The sequence below is a fragment of the Polistes dominula genome, unplaced genomic scaffold (assembly GCF_049000335.1).
Source record: "Polistes dominula isolate Pdom_NZ unplaced genomic scaffold, Pdom_raw_medaka contig_20, whole genome shotgun sequence".
Classification (NCBI taxonomy): Eukaryota; Metazoa; Arthropoda; class Insecta; order Hymenoptera; family Vespidae; genus Polistes; species Polistes dominula.
The window spans coordinates 5,157,201-5,183,591 of record NW_028301147.1 but is presented as its reverse complement, the minus strand read 5'-3'; the positions used below and the strand labels follow the sequence as shown (position 1 = coordinate 5,183,591).

Sequence of the window (26,391 nt, the reverse complement as noted above, 5' to 3'; positions counted from 1 at the left end):
AAAGAAAAGAAAAGAAAAGTACGAGAGATGAAGATGCAAAAGTGGAAAAGGAAATAGGATTCGACGAGGCACGACTCTCGAAAGTACGTAGGTAAAGTACTTGGGATTTAATCTAAATCCTCGTCGGCGGCACGCTCTGGAAAATAACGGAAATCGCGAGAAGAAGAAAGTTTTCTCGTTAGAGGCTACTGCTTTTCTCTAAACGTACTCCTTCACCTGAGGGTTCGAGACATCGTGAACGAGAACATACCGATTATCCTAGTTGAGATGCATGCGATCAGTTTAAGATGACCTGTCGAAAGATAGAAACGAAACTTTATATCAATTACTTTTAAGATTCTTTCCTTAATTTTCTCAATCTTTTCATTCCTGTTACTTTATCATCGAATATTTAACCAAAAGATGTGTATGAAAAACAGTCTGGAATGTATATTACTATAAAATTCATTATTTTAATACAAAAGTTTTTACTTATAAGCTACGATTTGTTCATTTTTGTTATCATCGAGACACTGCATACAACGCAATAAAGTTAGTTTTGGTTTTTAATTTTTAATTAACCCTTGGAAAACATGAAACGTATTTATTATTATACATTAAATACAATAAAAAATGACATTGCTATGCTTTTCTTGTGACAATAAATTTTGTGGAATAAATTGTAGGTAGTACTGGAAGAAGAGAATTTTCATTAACAACTAATTTGACGTAAGATTTACGTAACGAATGATTAAACAAACTTAAATGTGATTTAAAAGCAATTTTCCCTACTTCCCCTGCTCCAACTTTCTCGAGTTAATTCCATTCTTTTCCGTATAATAATAATTTGTATTTTTATCGGTACCGCGAAGAATTCCCTATAGACATTTGTTAAAAAATATATAGATAATAGTTAACTTGAAACGTATACATTTTAAATATATGTACGATTCGATTTTAGACTCTAATCGAAGGGCTTTGCGTTATGTAAATTTTTGTCTCAATCGTTATCAAAGAAATTTTACAGAAAATTGAGATTGTAAAAATGGACGCACGGTCGGCACGCGGGCAAATTGAACGATCCAATAAACGTTTGAAGATTATTTAAGAATCTTAAAAACGTCACATTGATTTTAATAACCTAGAACGTTTCTCGTTATTACTCCGTTAGACGTTTCTTTGCAAAAGTTATACGAAAGTGAAACGGACAGAAAAAGAAAGAAAAATGAAAGATAAAGAGAAAGAAAAAGAGAACAGGAAAGAAAGAGAGAGAGAGAGAGAGAGAAAGAGAAGTGGATGAGAAAGGGATGAGTTTGATCCTAGCTATCGGAAAATGGGAGTAAGGAAAAGTATTTTAAGCCCAAGAAATAAGGACAAGACGTATCAGGCGTTTACCATAGAGAGCATTTCGGTGTGTATCTACAAATGCTTCTCTCTCTTTCTCTTTTTCTCTTTTTCCATCTTTCTTTTACTATAACATATATCGTATTTCCTTCCCTTATCCCCTAGAAATATCTCTTCTTATTTCTCTATTGCTGCTGCTAGAATATTCTGCGATTCTCCTTCATTCCTTCCGTCCGTATGACTCAGAAGAGATTTGAGAAGCATTATAATATCGTTCTCAATGGAAATGTATCTCATGATAGGTATCTTCTCAGTATCAGCTAAATCGATTTTTTTTTGCTGGACCTTTCTTTTCCGCTCGGTGTAATCCACTTTGAAAGTCATTACTCGATTCGGGACGTTAAAGACCGTATAGATGATATACGAGAAATCGAATATTTTTATTGTTTTTATTATTTGATTAAAAAAATAATCATATAATTTATATGAATTATATATATGAGTAAATTTTATTCAATTAAAATTCTTCAAAAAATTCGAGATTTTAATCAAAATGAATTATGTGTAGAAATGGATTCAGTGCTTTTGAAAAAACAAGTTTATTATTTATTTATGACATCAAATTAATTTCTACGACATATACTGTAATATATTATGTAATTTCAATAGTTTATTGGTTGTTTTTTTTTTATAATACATTTTATACATGTACAATATTTTGTATTTTATATTATTTTACTGATTCGTGCACGATCCATATTATTTTATTACCTTTTTCTATATATCGTATATAAATCGGTGAAATAACAAAATCAAATATATTGTGTATATATAATACATACTATAAAAAAAAGGAAGAAAGCCCTATGGGACGATCTAATATATAGGATATATATTAGAATATCGTATAATATTGTATATATAATATATACAGAAGAGAGAGAGAGAGATCTCATAAATACGATAGTCAATGTATAAGATATGTCAGTTTCTCTCTCTCTCTCTCTCTCTCTCACTTTTTCTCTAAGGAGGAGAAATAGAGGAGAAATGTCAGTAACAAAAGTGACTGAATCAGCCTGGATGCCATTTTCGCTGGTATAAATGGCAAGCTAACTATCACATCGTTTGGTCTGTCAGTGACATTCTCAACGACAACTACAACGACAACGGTGCAGGTTGAACGTTATAATTACCGTAAAGGAGGAAGCCCGCGTCTTCATTGTTGAAATTACCAAGCAGATGCTGTAATGTCATCGTGGTGGAGTTAAGGGAAAGAGACCGATGCAGTTCTGGAGTGAAACGATTGCGAGAGAGAGAGAGTGAATGTGAATGAGAGAGAAAGTGAGAAGGTTCAACAAAGAAAGAAGTAAAGGTGGAATGAGAATAGCTGAAGACAAAGGAAGTAGTACTCTATTACCGAAGGTAATGATTGTCACTACCAGTACTCGGTCTCGAATACTAGCATATTATGGAAATCCAGGATAGAAGTCGAACGCGGCTTAACGTTCTTTCCCTAGTACTCGTTTAAAGCAAAACGGTTCCTTTCGATTCAAGCTAACATAAGATATCTAGCTACGTAGATAAGTGTAGGTACTTATTTTCCCAATACCATTTTATTAGAATCGTTTATCTTATTTCTTATTATCGTATTTTCAAGATACCCATAATTTCCTATCTTCGAGGTTCGCTTGCCCTTGGTTAGATAATTGTTTCATTTCACGGACAATTACATCGACGTATATATTCAGGAATCAAGGAAAAAGTTCGATAATGTGTAATCCCGGATTGGAAGAAGAATAATCTTGAATATCTCGTTCGTGATCTTACCGGTTGTAATAATATAAGAAAAAGAGTATAGTATTAATTTTCGTTAAGTTTGATTTATTAGGTGTACATTTAGAGATAAATATATAGATAATTGCTTATTTATTATTAATAACATTTTTTTATTTTTTCGTTAAATGATATTTTAGCAGGAAGATATGAAAAAAAAGATAAATGAAGTATTTAAGTATTCAATCGATTTTTTCTTTTTTTTTCCTTCCTCTATACTAATTACTTTTACTCCGTTGAAAATCTGATAAGATTCGCGATAGCAATTAGTACCTTTTTCCGGTAGTGTAAGTCCTTATCGCACGGTACGGTGATTATCTCTTGTTGAGAGAGAGAGAGAGAGAGAGAGAGAGAGAGAGAGAAAGAGAGAGAGACGACTCGACGATAACAATTTCTTTCGACAAGGAGATGCTTCACAAGGCGGTTCAATTGAAGTCGCCTCAGGCACGAAAGGGAAAAGGCAAAGCATTTCTCTTCTATGAAATGGCCGGGTGTCGTTTTACGAAAATCGAGTATACCGCAACCAAGAGATTACCCAGACAGTTTCGTATTTCGATCGTGTTACCGCCGATTGTGCTGATTGTCTCATTAGACACGAGGACGGTAATTGCAACATCGTAACCACCGTAATACCACAACGCTTTAGAATTTCTCGAGGGGTACTAAGAGAGAAACAGAGAAACAGAGAAAGAGAGAGAGAGAGAGAAAGAGAGGAAGATAAAGGGAAAATACGGTGTGTTGGGAATGGAAGACTGTAGTTTGGAGACTGCCAGATCTTGGTCTGGTCTCTACTTCGACGAATTTCCTTCGGTACTTGTATCCTTATAACTTTCTCTTCCATTAGGTAGGGTCATGACTGTTTGTTAAGTCCTTAGAAGATGCCCAATGCTTTGTCTTCCTGACTAATCTCGATCCCTCTTTTGACATTTAATTACAATTATCTCAATAATTTATAATTAAAATAATATTAATCAAGATTTTATATAATTATTCACACATTCATTTTTGAAATTAATATTATAATTACTTCAGAGAATTATTCATTATTTAGATACGTATTTAAACTAAAAATTGAACAGGAAATTATATTTTAAAACACATTTCATTGAATTTATAAAATAGAAAAATCAATATCAAATGAAAACGATTGTAGAATATATTATTGTTAATTTATTTTAAAATCTAAATTAAACTTATACTTTCTTGTTTCTTCATTAAAAGATTGAGTTTTAAAGTTATGAAATACGTTTTATTCATTTCTTTTGTTATATAAGTTGATCGATCGTCTAGAATAGTTTATTTCGAGATCCTAAATAATTCTTGTTAAATAATTTAATCAGATTGTTTCTCACATTCAAAGTACCCTGATTGAATTAATTCGCAACTGATCTCTAGGATTATTAACAATGATGGACACTATCTCAGAATAGAAGCGATCTTCGTCAAACGTTTCGATATGTGTACATATTGATTGTATCCTCCAGATGTACTATGGCACATTAGTACAGACAAATCAATCTAGATGCTCCATCTGATTATGGAAAGGAGAAGTAAATGCAAATATTGAATATTGTATCATAGACAGTAGGATGATAATATTTAATTTGGAAAAGACTTAACATAATATTCTAAAATATTTCAAAATTATTATTCTTATAATTTGATTGAGAATCGTGATAGAAAAATAGAAATGTAAAAAATTGTAATATCCTAGATTATTCAATTTTTTGACCTTTTTGTTAAATAATATAAACAATATTTAACAAGGTGGTATTCCAACTAAATATAAAATAGTTAATTTTAAAAAGGAAATTAGATTTTATTTCAATTACCATTTATTATTAAGAAAAATATGAAAATTATGTAAATAAGTGTTACATTTATAGCAAAACGATGAACAGTTTTCTAATTAATTAGGAAAATATAAAAACTCTTTATTTCCATAAATAACAGAGATATTATAATTTCTCTTGTTCGAATTTATACATGTCAGCTATTGCAGGTAAACAGTGCATCAAAATATTATTCTCATAAATAATATTTCTATATTTACATAATTTCAATGTATCGAGTGAAGGAAGTTAGAAGATGATAAATAATTGAATTATTTTATACTAATTTTTGCTTTTCATATCACTTTACTCTCTATATTCTCTCGTTCTTTTCCTTTGAAAAGGGATCCAGAATAAGGGAAGAGGTAGTTTTGAAGCTTTCCACTGGGAAAATCCAGTTATCACGAGTGGACTGGACTCGACGTTTCTCGCCATTCATCCAGCTTTCGGCTCGCACTTCCTACTGCATGATAATTGCTTTAGGAATCGCCGTTTACGTTCATGCACTCGCTCTCTAATGGAAAACAAAATAACTTTGCTATGTCGATAATCCCTAGGCAGTTAGATTTTCAAACTACATCGAAACTATTCATAAACCTGTGATAAAAGTGTCAAAAAAATAAAAAAGTATTCACGTCCTTGAACATATCAGATATAACAATTTTGTTGTGATTTTTTGATATATGAAATCTCATTTCGTAAATAAAAATTCGAACTAAGAGAATTTTTTTAAATAATAAATATTATTTTTTTGTTGAAAAATATTTTATGGTTATATTGGTTAGGTTAAATATTATAAAGTTACTATAAGCAGATTTTAGGATGTCTGATATATTATTATTATACCTTTTATTATAATTCGTTGTTAAGTACTTGTGCTCGGGTTTTCTCACAAATTCTTGGCTAATAATAAAAAAATAAAATTAACAAAAAAGAAAGAAACTTATAAAAAATTTATGCAAATAAAAGAAAAAACAGGAGAATAGCAATGGTCATTGGATTACAATGGTCAATCAAATAATGTAAAAATTACAACTTGTACAAATATGATTTAAATATGGAGAAGAAAGCTATACGTGTTAAAATAATATTCTTCAGCTCCAGTCAACAAGGTTCATAAAAATTCTACATTGTAAATATTTGGACAGTGGTAGAATAGTAAACGAATTTATCGGGGGTCCGGTATGGTAGAAAAGTTGAGAAATGCTGGTGGGTTTATATGATGTATCTAACAAGTACAAACGAATCGGATTCCTCGTTTATGCGTATCTCACAATACGCGAGATTTCGATTCGGTCGAAAAGGGGGTTAAAAAAAAAAGAAATATATAGGGAACGAAGAGAACGTTAACGAACTCACATGGACGACGACGCGCAGATGCCACAGTTTCGACGGAAACGCGCAGCTAATGCATATTTTCTCGTAATTGCCTGGATGGGTTGCGTACCGCGAAGCACGTTTTACTACCCCCTTCCCCCTAACTCACTCTTCTGCTAACATATATACACGTTATACGTATATACCTACATATGTATGTATGCATGTATAGGTAGAATAGTATATCCATGGAACCCAAATCGTTTTGGAATAACGGTACGACCGTTGCAGTCCGAATTGGCCAGCTTTATTAACGCGTATTCTCGCGTGGTACGAAGCCGACGTTCGAAGGCCGATTCCCATCGCACAGAACGCGTAAATTGTGTCTAAGTGAAGATTAGTTACGATAACGTGACTCTTAATTGTCTACGAATACGAGACTTCAGGTCAACTCTCTCTGGAATTTTCCCAAATTCCATCGTGACTCGATATTTTGGTTTGGTTTCCAGAAAGTACAATTCTCCATTTTAAAGTTATTTTTTCCAAATAATCTCAATAATTAAACCTTACATTATTATTGTTATAATTGTAATTATTGTTGTATATTTATATTACTGATAAAGAGGAACATTATTAATTTAAAAAAGTAACAAATTAACAATGATTTGAAATAACATAAAGTGTGTTCGTTCGGATATTTATAAAAATTTCGAACGTATTCGATCAATGTTCGAGTCCACTTGGAAATATTACTTTTATTTTCTGAAGTACTCATAAAAGTTTCAAATTTATGTCGTTTAGATAAAAGTGTACCTTAGAAGTATCTATTTTTGTTATATTGTATCAAAATATATATTTATAAAAATGGTTGATATCCAATCAATTCAAAATTCAATTTATTTACGATGTACTCAATTTTATTATTCGAATTGTAATAAGGAAGAGAACAAAAAATATAAGAAAGAGACAAAAATAATCTTTGACAATAATCTATGCCTTAACCGACGTTAAACGTTTTATTGCAATAAAGAAAAAGCAAGGAATGAATCATGTATCGAACAAATTGTTTACGTCGGGTCTAACCCTTACGTTTTCTCTTGGAGAACGTAAAGAATTAAGATCGTTATAGATTTGAAAAAGAGGATGCCACAAGGGTTTTATCGAGCTACGAAGCTCGCACGAACGAGCGCGCTTGCGTTCATTGTCTTCTTTTTTATTTGCTTTTCTTGTCCTCTCATCCAGCTCTCTCTCCCATCCAATCTTCTTCTTCTTTTTCTTCGTTTTTCTTTTCGAAACGTGACAAAAAAAAAAGGATATTCAATTTTCAACGCATACGAAGACGATCCTATTCAATTTCTTTTTTTCCTTCTATTAATGAACGATCAATATGAAAAAAGGATGACAACGGTCAAAGCTTTATATTGACAATGAATATAAATAAAATTCGATAACATAAAAGCTAAAGTTAATACAATAATATAAGAACGCGAAGATCAGTTGTACAATTTAAGAAAAATTATAATAATAATAACAATAATAATGAAAAAAAATATAAGCATTAATATATAAAGATAGAACCATTTAAACATCTTATATTTTTAAAATAACTCGTCGTTGATAAATAAAGATGAGAAAAAATAATTTGACGTTGCTTGGTATGACCCCTTGGATAAATTCCAGACGAACAATTGATTTTATAGGAATCATAAATGAAAACCATAATAAAACACTCTCAAATTTTTCCCTTTGGTCAGCGTGACTTTCCGGTGAACGAGCTGTGAAAAACGTGCCGTATTAAGTCACCCCTTTTTCTTCTTGGTATCCTTCGGAATATAAAATTCAATCGAGCGAATACCACAAGGCGACATTCGTTACATGTAGATATACGTACCTTCTTCAATCCTTTTCAAAAAGGAAAGAAAACGATAGGACCCACGAAAATATTCCTATCTCGTGAATCTATTCTGACGTTGGGTAAGTGAAGCGGAAAAATTCTCTTTTCTTTTAGGTTTGGTCAACAAAAAAGTGTAGAGGAAGAGTAGAATCCATTAATATCTACTATATTTCTTTTTCTTTTTCTTTAGCAAGTCGCTATCAAATCAACTCTACAAAGTAAGTCTTTTTACACACTCTGAATTTTATTTATTTTATTATATATTTCTGAGTTGAAAGTCATTTAAATGCAGTATTGTATTGCATTCGTCTAAATGTCGGTTACCATTATGCATAAGGAAAAGCAAATGTAATTCTATTAAAAAAAGAAAAAGAAAAACACCCTAACGCGACTTTGTTGTCATGATTCCGTAACTGAAGTAGATGAATGATTTTTTGTCGATAAAAAATAATTTTATTCGTTTCAAGTTTTCAAATAGAATTTTATCAGGTATAAAAAATTTGTGTAAAAATATTTTTGAGATATAGTACATTTATTCCTATACGATAATTAACATATAAACGTCGTCGTTAAACGTTAGGATAGAAAATAATTTTTCGAATATCCGTGTTGGAAAGGGGACAAAAAGTAAAAAACTCACCTATATCGAAGTAGGTGGTGTACTTTCTTGGCTATTCCACTTTCTCTTACTCTTTAAGGTGCATTTTACGAGTACACGCGCTTCGTGAATAATGCAAACGCTCAGTATCCAGAAACAACCACCGCGGTAATTACCGTCGTTCCATTGAAAAGAAGTTGGCTTGATCATAATTTCGCCATTAGCCTGCGGGGGACTTGGTGTAGTAGTGAGAAAAGAAAGTACCCTACCTACTACAAGAGAGAGAGAAAGAGAGAGAGGGAAAGAAAGAAAAAAAAGTAAGAAAGTTAAAAGAAAGAAAGAAAGGATGGCTGGAGAAAGAGAGAAACAACGCAAGTAATTCGCCCAGGTATCGCCTGCAGATATTGCATTTTTATAAGGCACACACACGTCCAAAACTTCCTTTTCCTTTCCTTTATTCTCGGCGTCTGCTTTACTTTGTTTCTAAAGCTTTTACGTTAACTGTCTTTCTCCCTCTCTCTCTCTCTCTTTTCTTGCTTTTTCTTTTCTTTCTTTTATTTTCAGCTTTTTTCTTTTCCGGAGTACCAACGGAGAAGCGAAGCGGCCGAAGTTGAAGTTATAGGAAGGAAGTGGCCGCTAACGATGACTGCGACGAAAGCTTTATCGCGTGGTATAGAAAAAGATAATAAAAGGAGGGAGAGAAAAATGGTCGGGGAGACGTTCTTCTACTGGTATAGGAAAAAAAAGATAAAAAAACTACCCTTCGTTTTCTATCTCATCGTACCACTTTCATCGACCGACAATGTTTCCGTTACATTTCCGATCTTTGGATAGAAACCTATTGGGGGTTATGAGAATATACTATTATTTCGTTTACAGAATCGATGAGAAATAATATCAACATATTGACTATATACCATTCATTTAATTAATAATCGAATATTATTCATTCTTTCAAATAATTAGTGTCAAGAGACTTATAGAAAATTTTCATGATTTTTATCATTCATTAAAGTATCTTTGGATTACCGAACCGAACATATGTTTCTAGAACATTTCCAATTTTTGAATACGAACCCCTTGGGGGAATACTAAATATACTATTAGGTTGGATAGAAATTTAATCCCGATATCAGATGAAAATTTCAAACAAATATTATTTTGTTTTCATAAATATGATATTTCAAAAATATTTATACATTGGTACTAACTTTCCGAGCAACTTAATGGGGATATAAGTATTGAATTGTCTAAAAGGTTTCTTTTACAATTAATTCAGTTTAAAGAAAAATGCATGTGTCATTAATATTAAAAATATGAATTTTCTGTATGTCTGTTTAACCCAAGTATTATAACTATCTCATTTTGCGAAATTAGAAATAAGAAATAATATTAATCCGATGATTATTCGAATTCAAAATTATTCTTTCAGGTCATCAATTGTTAGCGATCATCATTTGTCAGACGAAAACTTTGTCGATCTCTATCAGTCGTTTTAGGTTGGTCCGGACCACCGAGCCGACCATATGCGTGCGTAAACAAACGCGATACTCTGTAAAGCCAAAAGTTTCTTGGGGTCGGAGGGAAGTTTGAGGAGAGGTACCGGGAACAATGCCAAGTAACTTCGGTTTTGCAATCGAATTTCGTGGGACGTAGCTAAACGCAAGCTAACAGGCAAAGATATTCTCGAGACGACAAGGATGACTAGGACAACGCTTCTGTTTTACTCCATCCTCCATTTCTTCCCCCTATACCCCTATCTCCCTTATTCACCCTTCACCCTTTTCCCTCTTCTCCGTCTTCCTATATTTCTCTTCGAGTGTGCTTACAAAGTTTCGAGAGTTCGAAGGACGCGAGACTATAACCGATCGTAGCAACGTATCTCTGCCAGTCGGACGATCGCGAACGAAACCAACGCCAGCACTAGAGTCGAAGACAAATTGGGGATATCGTTGAGATTGAAGCCGGTAATTGGCCAAGCTTGAGTCTTATCTAACCGTCTAGTTTCGCTCAAGAAGTAAGAAGAAGACTTCACAGAAAAGAAAAGGAACAAACAAAACTTACCTTGAAAAGTTTTACTTGGATTGTTGTAAGAACAAGTTAATAAGAGTCAAAGAGTTTCTAACGATACTTTCTACGCTTCAAATTTATAAGATTTTCGACAGAGTCAATTTTAGATCGAAAGGGAAATAGAGAGAGAAAGATTGAAAAGAAAATTATACTAATAAAGATACTTGTTTGATATACAAAATCTTATTTGCTTGTTTTTTCTTTCTTTTACTTTCACTTTTACAGGTACGAGTCATTTATCTATGAATATCTTCTCACAATACTATTAAAGAAATCACGTATTTTTATCGTCTTTCTGGAATCAGTAGCATATGGTTTTTGTTATCCTAAACGGGTCATCCATCAATTTTATTAGACGTACAAACATTGTTTGATTTTGGTAATCCGATTGAAAGTAGTGATAGCTAGGCCGTTGACGAGAAAGTTTTTTTGTAGGCAGATTAATGATAAGAAATAATTATAAACTAATTAATATATTTTTAAATTAATTCATAAAGAAACTTTATAGTATTAGATCATTAGTATAAAATGTCCGATTATTATCGTTACTTTCAGTTCGCAATCAAACATTTCATAATTGATTGTTAAATATTATATAATAAATTTCAAGTTTGTATTAATCACACGGTAAGAGTAAAGTAACCTCTTTCGAGAGGATTGATGAGACATACTCGAAGGATTATAATGAAAAAAACAAAGGAGAAGTGGAAGATTATCTATCGTAGACTTTCCAGTTACAAAGTTTCCATAGTAAGTTCTTCGAAAGAAACAACGTAGGAGGAAAAGTAGAAGAGATGTTACGAAAACCAAAAAAAAAGAAAAGAAAAGAAAAGAGAAATGGAGAAAAACTGAGTGAAAAGGAACACGTCAAAGCTTACTCATCGACAAGAAGGATAAAAGAATAGAACAGAGACGAAGGAAGAAAACTTTTGGATCTTCTTCGTGATGTTTAACAAAAACTAACAGCCAAACGTAACTTTTTCTTTAGAGGCACGGAGAGAGTTCTTCTTTCCTTTTTCAAAATGAAATTGTTGGATGTTCTTGTCTTAGAAAGGATGGGTTGAGTAAAAAATTGAACAAGATAGACAGAAAGGAAAGAGGAAAAAAGAAAGGAGGCTGAGAATGAGAGGGAAAAGTTGCTGTTATATCTCTCGATCGATAGATTCATCCTAATTACCGATATAGTTTTCTCTTATGAACTTGTAAACGATCGAACTGCTTCGATAAGACGAAACTATCGATGAGCATTATCGTGACCCATCTCTGGTTAAAGAAAAGCGACGATAGTTAGAGTTTTGTGTGTCTTCGTTTATTTCAAGAAAATAAAGAAAGAGACAGATAAAAAAAGAGAGAGAGAGAGGCGCAAGTTTGAATCTTTCACTTTTGTGGCACTTCTTTCCCCTAACGTTTCCGATATCGCCGATAATTTTACGTTGTTTCGAAAGTATCGGAACAAGTAAAGCTTGAGAAGAACGAGAAAGACAGACAGAAAGAGAGAAAGAGAGGGAAAGAACAAGAGAAAAGTGAATTAAAGCCGATGGATTAACACCAATACTCGGGTTGTTCTCTAATGTCTTTCGCATCTCTAACTTTGCTTCTCTTTTCTCTAATCGAAATTTCTCACTCTCCCCTTCTCTCATTCTCTCTCTCTTTGTTTCTATTGCTATCAATTTATCTTTTTTTCGCAATTCTCTGTTTCATTCAATTTGTGAAATTAAATTATTAAATTAAATTGACGTTTTCCATCATGAAAAGTTTAAATTAAACCGATGAGAATTAAAATTCGACAAGCCTGCAAATTTTTTTTCTTTTTCATTAAATTTTTTTTCACACCGATTGTTATTTATCTCTCTCTTTCTCTCATTTCGATTGCTCTTTTATTCTTTAACGAAAAACGAAACGTTTATAATCTTAATTTATCGTAAGATCAATTATTTCTTTAAGCTATCGATTGAAAATCGATTTTTCCATTTTATTTTTTTTTTTCATTAGAGTTTTACAATTAAATTGATAATTGTAAAATAAAACTCTGTAATTTTTTTTTATACTTATAGAAGAATTTGAGAAGAAGAATTTGAGGTGTTGCTATATATCAATGTTAACGCTATAACGATCAATTCTACTTTTCGAGTAACGTGCTTTTTTCGTCGGTTGATAATTCGTTTGATTGGAGAAAAAGAGAGAGTAGAAAAAGAAAGAAAGAAATATGAACTCGATTTCGTGGAAAAAATTTACTCTCTTTTCGATTTCCACTTTTAAGCAATTAACGAAGAAGAAAGTACGTTTTCTACTTAATTGTGCTACTTACAATTAGATGCACAGAGCTTTATTGAAAATTCCACGAGGATAATACTAGATATTTCTATTTTTTATATAGTTTCCTTTATATATAATATAATAAGAAAAGAGAGACGAAAAGAGGATGGTGGTGTGACTGGCACAAGGGAAGAATAAAAATGTGAATGGAAAAGACGGCTTTCTGTGGCTGCTGCTTCTGCTGCTGCTACTGCTGCGCGGAATAACTTCGGCTTTATCTTTCGAAGTACGCTTGAAATATCGCTCGGCATATCTTCTTTCCTCTGGGTTCGCGTGCCCGGGTTGCGAATAAAAGACGTATTTGTATTTTACTCAGCGGAATAATATCGCTATCGCTGGGACGTAAGTCTTCGCTACATGAAGGATACTCGAAGAGAAAAGCGACTGTTCTCATTAACTTAACTGCCACCATTCTTCGGAGAATAACGTTTTCAGTATTCGTCTTTTACTTTTTCTTTTTATTATTTTTATTTTGAACAACGAATTGCCTCCTTATTTTTATCAAGTACCACTTCTTTTAATCGATAAATCTTTCTCTTATATTTCTTTCTATAAAATAAAAGAAACTAGAAACTGTAGTATCGTTTTTTTTTTTTATAATAAGATTAGGAGAGAACTATTATTACGTTTTATTAAGAATAATCTTATAAGAAAATTGTTACACACTTATTTGATGTACGATCCGAAAGGATCGTACGGTGATTAGCGGTATTCGAAATTCGCGCGCGTCCGCTTCCATCGATTGGGATTCTAGATCGATACTCATTGCGAGCATCGATCAACTACTAGTAACTATCGAAGCGCTTCTCTAGCCCCCACCTCTCGCATCCCCACTTCTTATAGCCCTAGTATGTACGTCCTGTTGGGCCAGTACAAAAGGTGCATTCTTCCTATTTCTTCACCGGACGCCTACGACTACACCTCTTAAGGGATTATAGAGGCTTTAAGAATTCACAAAGGACAACGAAGAGAATATCCTGATCTTCAAGACTCGTGAAAGTGAGCCCATTCAATATCACAATCCTTAAAGTTGTGATCGCTATACTTGAGGAGTGCGAGAGCATAAACAAATTGCCAGAGGACTCTTGGTTGAGGAATTTCGGCCATAACATTTTGGTGCAATCCTGTAAGGTGCGAATTCCCGACTTCTGATTTACGAAGCAGCGAGTAGACTATCACCACACCGAGCAAACCGATTAGAGAACAACGAAGTCGAGGGAGTCCGGCATCTTGTGAACATCTACACCGTTCAGCGGAGGCAGCATCACGAAAAATCTAGAAACGAGATAAGTAGTTTCAATTATCCGTGTGTGCGCTTATGCGTACAGACCTTTATTCATTAACATATATTTCAAGTGAAACTGCGCCTTCGAATCCAGTAGAAGTTTGCAATTTCCAATATCATTATTCATTTATTCACCATTTGTAAGAAATTTCATATCAAGCTTTGAATCGATATATGAATAACTTAATTATTAATATCAACGGTAGAAACATATAGATTCATGAAATAGTTATTTCTTAATCACGCGGAAATCGCTTTATCCTTGTACAAATAACGATAACATTTTCGGCGGTCCCACCGTCACGCCGCATTCTTTTATTTGAACGGTCGACTAGAAATCGAAGACGCCGTGACGTGTAGAGGGTTTCTCTATAGTAAAAATAAAATTAGACTGAATTTTCTTTGCGACTTGCTTTTCTTTATTGAACATTTATCAACGGCTACGTACAGACTAGTAACTACTTCCTGTTAGCGTGATTCCCTAGCCTTCTAGTAACTTTAGAGGGCGCGATCTTCGGTCGTACCGCCACAGTCGTTTCGCCGGTCACTCCACCTATCGGCATACAGCTAGCGACAATCGTATACCCCCTCCATCGGGCTACCACTAACAATAAACGAATACCCCCTCCAACGATTTACGGCATCAGGACCGTACTCGCGTGATCAAGAACCCAACGCACGGCCATACACTCGTACAAGGGAGATTTTTATATTTACCATAAATTGATTTGAGTAGTTTTCGCGGAATAGAATAGACGATACCGATCCATAATGACATCACAAAAACGGCTCGAACAAAAGCGACAGAATTTAGGATCGCGATTAACGTATTTCGAAAATTTAATTGAAGAAGAAAGTTTAAGTGTAGATGAACTAAGAAGACGTTACGAACGTCTTACCAAACAAGTAGATAATTATGAATCATTGCATGAACAGTGTTGTAATAACAGCGCCGGAGAGACAGGAGTCGACGATCTAGACCAACTCATAGAAAGATATCACGTGATCGGAGACAAAATTGACTCGGGCGATACGGCCGCGATTAGTAACGCGAATGGTTCGCAGGGAGACGACGGTACTACAAATACCCGCGATCAGCAAATACGATTACGCCGAATCGAGATCCCGAAATTCGACGGAGACATCGGAAAGTGGATCCTGAAATTTGACGGAGACATCGGAAAATGGATCCAATTTAAGGGGAGTTTTTTAACGCTGGTGGACGCGCGCACCGACATGTCGGATTTAGAAAAACATATATACCTCCGCGAGTCTCTTACCGGTAGAGCGCTTCAGACGATCGCGACATATTCACTGACCGGGCAGAATTATAAGAATGCGTGGGAAATGTTACTGAAAACTTTCGACCGGCAACGCATACTCCTAGCACGGGCCATTGACGCCTTCATAGACACTCCACGGCCGAAAAACATGTCAATAGAAGAGATGACACGGCTTGCGGGTGACTTGCGGGCCCATACAGATACTATTACTTCTTTCAATATACCCCACGCACTGATGGTCCGCCTTGGCGAACGCATTCTACCCCGCGACCTTAGACAAGAATGGGACAAACAGTTAGATGCGGATAATTATCCGACCATGAGTCAGCTTTGCGACTTTGTGAACGAGTATACACTCCGTAGCGTCGCGTCGTCAAATATTCCATCGACATCGAGAAATGAGCCTCACGCAAAACGTAGATTTACTGAGACGATGACTTTACGGCCACGAAAACGACAGGAGACGCATATAACGCGTACGTTTCTTACTCAGACCTCAAATAAGTGTATTCTTTGCAAACGAGACAAACATCTTTTATACCAATGTTCCCGATACCATGACCTGACGAGACAAGACAGACTGGCGATAGTCAAACGTTACGGATTATGTCAAAATTGCTTACGGAAGCACCGAGATCCATGTAAGAGTTCACATTGTCAAATCTGCAACCAGACCCATCACACGTCATTACACATGAACAATTATCAACAGAAGACAATAACCCCCGCGAAGGAGGAGATCGAGTCAACATCTCAAACCAAACCTACCCCCGTATGAATAACACCAATCTTTAATAGTAACGCGCGCGGCGCATCGAGTCAACTCCTTATGAGCGCTATGTGTCGTGTCCGACGGGGAGACGGGACCTTCAGAGAATGTCGGGCGTTATTAGATACGTGTGCTGCCGCACACTTCATCACCGAAAAAGTCGCGAGAGAATTACGCTTGCCGATTAAACCATATTCAATTCCCATTCACGCTATCAACGATACCGTAACTCGAACGGCAGGTGTTATTGAGATAACCATTCAATCGCTAGACAATAAATATCGCCGAAGCCTTTCGCTCTTCATCGTCCCTAAGATAGCGGATCAGGTACCCGGAGAAGTCTTCCCGCGAGAATTCGTTAAAATTCCGTTCGGTCGAAAACTGGCAGATCCCCAGTTCCATTTACCACGACCGGTCGACATCTTGATAGGTTCCGGAGCAACGCTCGCACTCATGTCAATAGGGCAATTTTCTTTGTCACAAGGACGCGGTGATTTGATACTACAGAAAACGCGATTAGGTTGGGTGGTCGCCGGTGGAATTGAATCTGACAGCCACACAGGAAACCATGCGTTCTTAGCGACGACCGAGTTAAGAGAACAGCTAGAAAAATTTTGGTCATTAGAAGATGCGAATGTAACGCGATCGAAATCGGTACACGAAATTGCATGCGAAAATCATTATATCCAAAATACCAAACGCGACGAATCAGGAAGATATATTGTGCGTCTACCCTTCCGCGAAGAGGGACACGATTACAGTCACTTACGCAGTATAGCCCTACGTCGGTTCCATAATCTCTGGAAGAAATTACACGCGAACACCGAACTCCGCAAGGAATATGAACGGATTATGCAGGAATACATCGATTTAGGACACATGTCGATCGTAGAAGACGAACCCATAGGAGGTTGCTATCTTCCCCACCACGCGGTCATTAAATCAGCCAGTATGACAACAAAGGTACGGGTCGTATTCGACGCCTCCGCGAAAAACGATAAGAGACTTTCTCTCAACGACACCTTATTAGTCGGACCCACAATCCAAGACACGTTAGTAGAGCACTTGTTACGATTCCGAACGTATCGATACGTATTGACGGCGGATATCGAGAAAATGTATCGACAAATATAGATTCATCCGGACGATCGCCAGTATCAACGGATATTTTGGTTACATAACGAACAGATCCGCACCTTCGAACTCAATACGGTGACATTCGGAATAGCCTCAGAACCTTTTCTTGCCATACGAACCATAAAACAACTCGCGAAGGATGAAGGCGCAAATCATCCGCTCGGAGCCGAAATATTAAACTGGGATCTATACGTTGATGATCTCATTACTGGAGCGGATAACATCGAAACCCTCGGAAGGATACGCGATCAAACCATCGAAATATTGAAACGAGGCGGGTTTAACATACGACAGTGGGCGTCTAACTTCCGACCGGTGCTCGAAAATTTAGATATAAAGAACGTCGACGTCGAACTCTGCTCAGGGGAAAATCATGTTTTAAAGACACTCGGTATTTCATGGAACGCCCACCGCGATTATCTAATCTATTCCGTCGCGCCCGTAGATACTCGCGAAAGAATTACCAAACGACGAATTCTATCCGAAGTAGCAAGGATTTTCGATCCACTCGGACTGTTAGGACCCGTCATTCTAACAGCTAAGGTCTTCATCGAAGACTGCTGGAAAACACACGTTGACTGGGACGAATCTGTGCCCAGCGCATTACATACTTCGTGGATAACATTCGCGGAACAATTGAAATTAATCGATTATTTAACGATCAAGAGACGCGTTACACTCAATGACCCGATCGACGTGCAATTACACGGTTTCTGCGACGCGAGTCAATCTGGTTACGGCGGCTACTTATATGTAAGATCGCGAGATAAATTCGGTAATACACGCGTGCGTCTACTTTGCGCTAAAAGTCGCGTGGCTCCTCTTAAGGACACCACCATACCACGTTTAGAATTATGCGGAGCATTGACACTCGCGCGATTATATAGAGAAGTCCGGACCGTCGACGGATTGAAACCCGACAAGATAACGTTCTGGTCCGATTCGATGATTGTATTAGGTTGGCTGAAAAGAGACTCCGGTACGTTGAAAATATACACGGCAAATCGCGTGCGCGAAATACAAGAAATCTGTGAAGGTATCACATGGCGACATGTGCGATCCGAAGACAACCCAGCGGACGCTTTATCTAGGGGACAACTCCCACGCGATTTTCTGAAGAACGAGGTATGGATTCACGGACCATCCTGGCTCGAGCGACCGGAGGCCGAGTGGCCAATCCCGACTGAAAGGGAAATTCTCGAATTGCCGGACGTAAAGAGACTATCGGTACTAACGACGCGAATTGAATCAGGAAGCATATTTCAGCGATTCTCTAGTTACACGCGATTATTAAAAATTGTAGCACGATGCCGACGATGGCTTAAAACTAACTCATATAAGGGAGAATTGTCTACCGCAGAAATAACAGAAACGGAACGGCGCGTTTTAAAAATCGTGCAAGACGAACAATTTCACGCCGAAAGAGAAAGGCTGAAGCAGGGGGGAGTCAAGAGCACAAAGTTCGCCGCGTTAAATCCGATCCTTGACGAAGAAGGTTTAATTCGAGTGGGGGGTCGACTTCGAAACGCAAATTTAAGTTTCCACGAGAAATGTCCGATATTATTGCCCTCACATCACCACGTCACCGATCTCATTATCCGAAAGCTCCATGAACAAAACTTTCACGCCGATATACAGACTACCCTCTATGCCCTTCGACAACGTTTTTGGCTCCTCGACGGCAAGAATCAGGTGCGAAGAATCGTACGTCATTGCGTACGTTGCATCCGATTCCGTGCGTCCGGCATCCAGTATAAAACGGGAGATTTACCAAGCTCGCGAGTGCAGGAAGCCACTGCATTCTCCCATGTCGGAGTAGATTTCTTCGGCCCAATTTACGCGAAAGAAAAGAAGCACCGTAATAAAGGTCGCGTTAAAACATACGGGTGTATCTTCATCTGCATGACCATCAAGGCTGTACACATCGAACTAGTCAGCGATCTGACTACAGATGCCTTTTTAGCCGCTTTCAGGCGTTTTGTGAGTCGAAGAGCTGTTCCAACTCACATTTATTCGGATAACGGAACAAACTTCGTCGGGGCTAATAACCAGTTAAGGGAATTATACGACTTGATTGAATCGGACGAATATAAAACAAAGGTCCATAATTTCGCAGTAGATCATAGAATATCATGGCATTTTAATCCTCCTTTATCACCTCATTTCGGAGGTTTGTGGGAAGCGGCCGTCAAATCTTTCAAACACCATTTTAAACGGGTTGTCGGCGAACTTTTCTTCACATACGAAGAATTAACTACATTCGCGATCGAAATCGAAGCAATTTTAAATTCACGCCCGTTATGTCCTATCTCATCAGATCCGAATGACGTGACAGCTCTAACACCTGCACATTTTTTAGTTGGAAGACCTATTACGACATTGCCAGAGGAAGATTATGCTAAGACACCAGCCAATCGATTGTCTTCGTGGAAACACATCACGAAGGTGCGACAAGATTTCTGGCGACGATGGCACATTGAATATCTACGAGAATTGCAGAAACGTCATAAATGGATACAACCCCAGCAAAAGATTGAAAAGAACACCATCGTTATTCTCATCGACAAGAATCAACCTTGCATGAGATGGCCGTTAGGCCGGATCGTGAACATACACCCAGGACAAGATGATATAGTACGAGTGGTCACCGTGAAGACGGTTCACGGTGTTGTCAAGCGAAATGCGACAACTATTTGTCCATTGTTAAACAATCATTAATTTTCTTGCGTTGTATCTTTTATAATTAACGTTCGTGCGTTGTATCTCTTATGATTAATTTTCTCGTACGTACAAAACAGATAGATCGACTGGCCAGCGATTCACTGAATAAGGTAAGCAGCTCGTGCTGCGAAGGATATATCGAAAAGGTTAAACAGCTCGTGCGGCAAGCTATATATAATATAGCGATATAAATTGTGACTCGTGTCACATATATTGTAAAATTGATTGTAATAAGCGCACAACACAAACCATGTATTATGAATGTCATTGATCGTTACACTCTCAACGGGGAGTATGTACGATCCGAAAGGATCGTACGGTGATTAGCGGTATTCGAAATTCGCGCGCGTCCGCTTCCATCGATTGGAATTCTAGATCGATACTCATTGCGAGCATCGATCAACTACTAGTAACTGTCGAAGCGTTTCTCTAGCTACCTCCATCTCTCGCATACCCACTTCTCATAGCCCTAGTACGTACGTCCTGCTGGGCCAGTACAAAAGGTGCATTCTTCCTATTTCTTCACCGGACGCCTACGACTACACCTCTTAAGGGATTATAGAGGCTTTAAGAATTCACAAAGGACAACGAAAAGAATATCCTGATCTTCAAGACTCATGAAACATAAACAAATTGCCAGAGGACTCTTAGTTGAGGAATTTCGGCCATAACACGTACGGTAATTAACTATAGTTAAATGGCGCGCGTCCGATTCTATCGATCTAAACTATAGATCGATATTCATTGCGAGCATCGATACTAGCGACTATCGAAACGTTCTTCCAGTTACCCCCACCTCTCGCATCCCCACTTCTCATAGCCCTAGTGCGTACGCCCTGCTGGGCCAGTACAAAGGGGCATTCTTTCTATTCCACGACCGGACGCCTACGACAACACATCTTCAACATCTAAGGATTATAGAAGCCATATTGGACAAAAGATTGAAGAATTCACAAGGACCAACGAAGAGAATATCCTAATCTTTAGGACTTGTGAAAGTAAGCTCATTCAACGTCACAACCCTTAAGGTTGTGATCGCTATACTTGAGGAGTGCGAGAGGTGAGATCTTTCCATTATATATATTTCACATCGACGGTATTTTCCCGCGTGTTAACACCACGTGGTGCACTCTTATTGTATAATCAAATATCATCCAGGGTTTTTATGCCACAAGGCTTTTCCCTGACGAGCCAATAAAGCTTCGCATCTTTTATTGGCTCAATCACGTGTTTTATTTTACACCTTAACCTAACTCTTTATTTTCTACTTCATAGCATATACGAAATTGCCAGAGGACTCTTAGTTGAGGAGTTTCGGCCATAACATTTGACGTTATTTAATAGTAAGTTTTAATTTTAAGTTTTAATTTTATTTTAGTATATAAACGCATTCGATAAACGTGTTAATTTATGAATTATGGAATGACAAATACAAAGTAATATCATATATGAATTTTTTTTCTTATTTTTGCATACTGAAACCATCCTTGAAGTTGTATTCACGTATTTTAAAACGTACTGTATATTCAGAGTTATAATTTGTTAAATTTGCTCCCCTGTTACTTCCGTTCTGATTCCTGTATATTTGTCTTTTGTAAACGAGGAGGAAGAAAAGTAATCAAATAAATTGCACTGATGCTATTATGCAATTTTGTAATAAAAGAAAATACATACAAAACGAATACTTTAATTTAAAAAAGAAAAAAGAAATACAACCAATATTTAGGCAGCCGAACATATGCATACGGTTTCTTATCTTTAAGATAAGTGGATTCTCGAGAAATACGATGTATACGCTATGCAGCTAACAGTCTATTTTATTAAGTAGGTCGATTTCACACCAGGATACGGCTATATATAATGTATGCCTACCGAGATACATTTAGTAAGAAGTTTCTCACAAGGATACGTGTATAATATATTATACTAATATATTATTATTAAAGTAAAAATCAAAATTTCTTATTATATTATTTACCAAAAATTCCAATAATTACAAATTAACGATAAATAATTCAATAAGAATATTAAACTATAATAATTCAAATAATATTTATCGCAATATTAATATAGTAAAATATATATTAGTTTTATGAAATTAAATATAATTTACGTAATTTCTAATATCCTAATTACAATTTACATTTATAATTGTACAATAAAAAAAATTAAATAAATTGTTTCTATATTTTTATTAAAATATTTCCTCTTGTTTTTAATTTAAAGAGAAGAAAAGAAGAAAAAAATATTATAATAAGATTGCGTATACTTTCAGGAGAAAAAGAAAGAAAAAAAGAAAGAGACAAAGAGAGATAGTGACAGAGAAAGAGAATAAACAGAGAGGATAATATTCCTTTTTCTTCGTTGTCTTAACTCTCTGTTTGCAGGTCGTTACGACAAATTCAGCGGCTCAACGAGCATCACGTCGAACGGTAAGTCGTAGGTCTTAATTTCGCTTATACCGTCACGCCCTGGTTTACTGTCTGCGTTCTTTCGTTGGGATCGTTCTCATCTTCAACTTTGTCCTTGTCCTCTTTCTTCACCTCGGTGTTCTTCTATTAATCTTCTTGACTTATCGTTGTCGTTGCCATTGTCGCTTGTGGAAAATGAAATGAAAACGAAGCTTTTTTCGCTGCTTTTGCGGTTTTAATTACGTATCCTTTCAATATAGTTGTTCTTACGTAAGAAGAAGAGAAAACATAATTATTTGTATGCGTGTGTTTTAATTAGAATAGTAACTGTCGCTTTTATTTTATACACATATATTTCCGTACCCCTTTCACCTTTTTGTTCTTTGTTATCGTTTTAACGTGCTACTTTGTACGTTATCGTATTTAAACAGATTTCATTTGCTTCCATGTTGCAATTACATTTGTTTTCTCAATTTTTTATCGAATCATATACGTATATTATTTAGAAATAATTAATGTAAAAAGAAAAAGACGTAGAAGAAATCGTTCTTTTTTTTTTTTTTAATCTGTTTGCATCAAGATGAAATAAAACGAATTTACTTTACATCTTATCTAAAGGAGGGAGGGAAAAAACTAGATTATAACAAGTGTACTTTAATATTTGTAAAGGGTATTTGGCGAAATGAAATGTAAATGTAGATTCGAGTTTAAATTTACTATTTGTCGAAAAATTGTACGTACAATTTGCCGATAGTATTAATTATTAATATTTTTATAGTCAATGACAAAAAAAGTCATAATCAGGAGTTATTGTTATTTCGAATTATTACATTTTCTTTTATACATGTATATATTTACGTTAACGTAGATATACGTAAGAAAATTGTCTACAGCTTTCAAATATATAAGTTAAAGTTATGAATACCAAAAGTCATATATATATTACATACGTACACACATATCTAACCACGATACCTGGAAAGCTTGTTTTGCATTCCCGTAGCCAATTATGAGTTCACCAACGGTGTCACTTAAAGGACGAGAAGTTAGATAATTGGACGTCTTTGGAGTCGCGTCTTGCGTATCTCTAATTAAAGCTGATGTCGATGCCACTTGCCGAGATAATTTGCACGAATCAAAGAAACGAATTCTGCTTGCTTATTTTCCATCGACACGTTTCGCTGGTTTTTAATCATCTCAAGAGTAAGAGCCAAGCTAACTCCCCTTAGTCCTCGTACTATGTTATCTAACGAGACTTACCTTGTAAAACTTGATTACTTCGTTGATAAAGATGAAAAGAAGCAAAGAAAAGAGAGAGAGAGAGAGAGAAATGCCAAACACGAAGCTTAAAGTTATCCTTTAGGTAGGATTTAATGTTTAATTATTCTACATAGGTAAGTGTAATTTGTACTAAGAAAAATATATTACTCAATGAAAACGATTATGTTAAGTAATGCTGCTTCTGTATATTGATTTTTTTTTCTTTTACAACATTTTTATCTAGTCATTTCACTTTTAAGAACTTCTCATTAAGATATATTTAATAAGTTTTCTTTACATATTCTGTTACCTCGATGTTACCTTTATGAGAAATATAAATTTATTATTTTTAACGGACCACGTACCAGTTAATATAATTTTTTTAATTTACTTTATTTTTTCTCATAGCCAGATTTAGGAGGAAAAGATATGAAACTGAAAATTTAGATCTTAATGAAATTTTGCAAGTGTGTGGGAGCACGATGTGTGTAAAAAATAATTTCATTTCAGAGAAAATTCACTTTAAATCCTTTTTACATTTTCTCACAAGTGTTTTTCATAATTTTTTCTTTCGTGATCTGGTAGATCTTCAAATATGATATAATTTTTCTATGAAAAGTTTTACTTTTCTCCTATTCTTGATCTAGTTACATAGGAAAAACGATACATTTAAAGAACATTAAAAAGATTTTACTTCGCTCTCTCTTTCTCTCTCTCTCTTTTTTTCTCAAAGTGAATTTTCGCAGAAAAAAAAACATCATTCTTTCTTAAATAACTCTACATATTCGCAAAGTTTCATTAAAAATCAGAATTTCTAGGTTAGGAATTTTTTCCCTTATGTTAGTTAGATGTTACCAGTGTTCAGCAATTGAAATACATACTTCGATGTGGAAGAAAATGGTCTTATCTAGAAAAACTTTTTTCTGCCTGGCTAAGTAAATATTCAATTAATTCTTCCAAAAGTTTTTTTGAAGTCAAAGAAAGAAGCGCCTTCGTAGCGTCATCTTCCTAGTCTCGTTGATTTTACTTCGTGGCAGTTTCGACAGCGAAGTGGGTTACCGTTTTCTACACGGATTCCCTAAGGGACATAGCCGGTAGAAGACTTTTTTATTCCTATAACGTGAAACTTCTTCGGGCCATTTTACTCAAACCTCTCCCCCCCCCGCCCTTCAGAAATAAAGTTACTCCGTGAAATATTGATAAATTTAGTTGAGAATCGTTTAATACGTTCACGTCGAACAAATTAAATATAGCTTTAACTTTTGATAAAACATGAAACAATTTTGCTCTGATCGATACAATTGTAAGAAATAAGAATTAATAGAATAAAACAAAGAAAAACGGGAAGTAAAAAAAAGGAAATTGAGAAAAAGTGACGAAAGTTCGACGAACTATGCGATTTTTATGATTACAGCCGTTTATTTTTACGATTGACTGTAACCGATATAGAACTTCGATGACAATAAAAAAGTATGGATAAAAAGGATGGGAAGTAGAAGGGGGGAAGGGGCGTTAGAAGAAAAGCAAACTCGAGAATGTCTAAAGGCGAGAAAGAATCGAGGGTATCGAATAAATTCGAGAATAGACGGATGGTATCACCGTGAAGAAGATGTGTGCATTTGAAAGAAGAATATGAGAGAGAGAGAGAGAGAGAGAGAAACACTAAAAAAGACTTGAGCTCACGAAGAGAGAAAGTTAACATTTGGTCCGTTCTTTTGTGTGGTGGTTTTTTTTTTATCGCCGAGCCGGCAAACGTGAATTACCAAGGAAAACGACAGTTTAGTAAAAGTTTTCCCTCACGAGAGCAGAGCAAAGACAGAGAAAGATTTTTGTTCAGAGGGAGAAGAAATAGGAGAGAGAGAGAGAAAGAGAGAGAGAGAGAGTGTAGGGTGGGAAAAATTGGAGAAGGAGAATGTCTTATCACGGGACTAGTCGTTGTCTTCTTCGTTGTCGTCGATGCTCCAACAAGACTGCACGTTAACAACTTTGCCGGTATTATCGCAAGTTCACAGAATCACGAAGAAGATTTCTAGACTTGGTCTCTTTCTCTCTCTCTCGCTCTCTCATCTTGAAAGTTGCAAGGTTTAGACGAAGGACTGGTAAACCGCATACATACACCCGATTTCGCAAGAGCAATCTAGAGTATACGTGAGCACATACGAGGTCAATGTATACATATATATATATATATTTATATAATATACACACATACGCATATATGATCACAGTTTTACTCGGTATGGTTTCTAGTTTCATGGGAATACAGCCGATAGAGAGCTCTGTGTCGAATCTCCAGAGATGTTCGTTCAGGAAATTTTCTTTCAAGATGAACTATTCCACCC

General features: G+C 35.7%; 2 protein-coding genes across 6 annotated transcripts in view; one reads left to right on the top strand and one right to left on the bottom strand.

Moving 5' to 3' along the window:
• LOC107074177 (uncharacterized) overlaps positions 1–26,391 on the bottom strand; it is a 180,633-nt gene that overhangs the window by 108,831 nt on the left and 45,411 nt on the right. The gene's annotated exons all lie outside the window — the stretch shown is intronic.
• LOC107073334 (uncharacterized) lies at positions 15,240–16,529 on the top strand. Its single transcript, XM_089177276.1, has one exon. It carries the CDS (start codon positions 15,240–15,242, stop codon positions 16,527–16,529), a length of 1,290 nt encoding a protein of 429 aa, XP_089033402.1.

Coding starts and splice junctions, on each gene's coding strand:
- LOC107073334 (XM_089177276.1), top strand. CDS start 15,240: ATGACATCACAAAAACGGCTCGAACAAAAGCGACAGAATTTAGGATCG.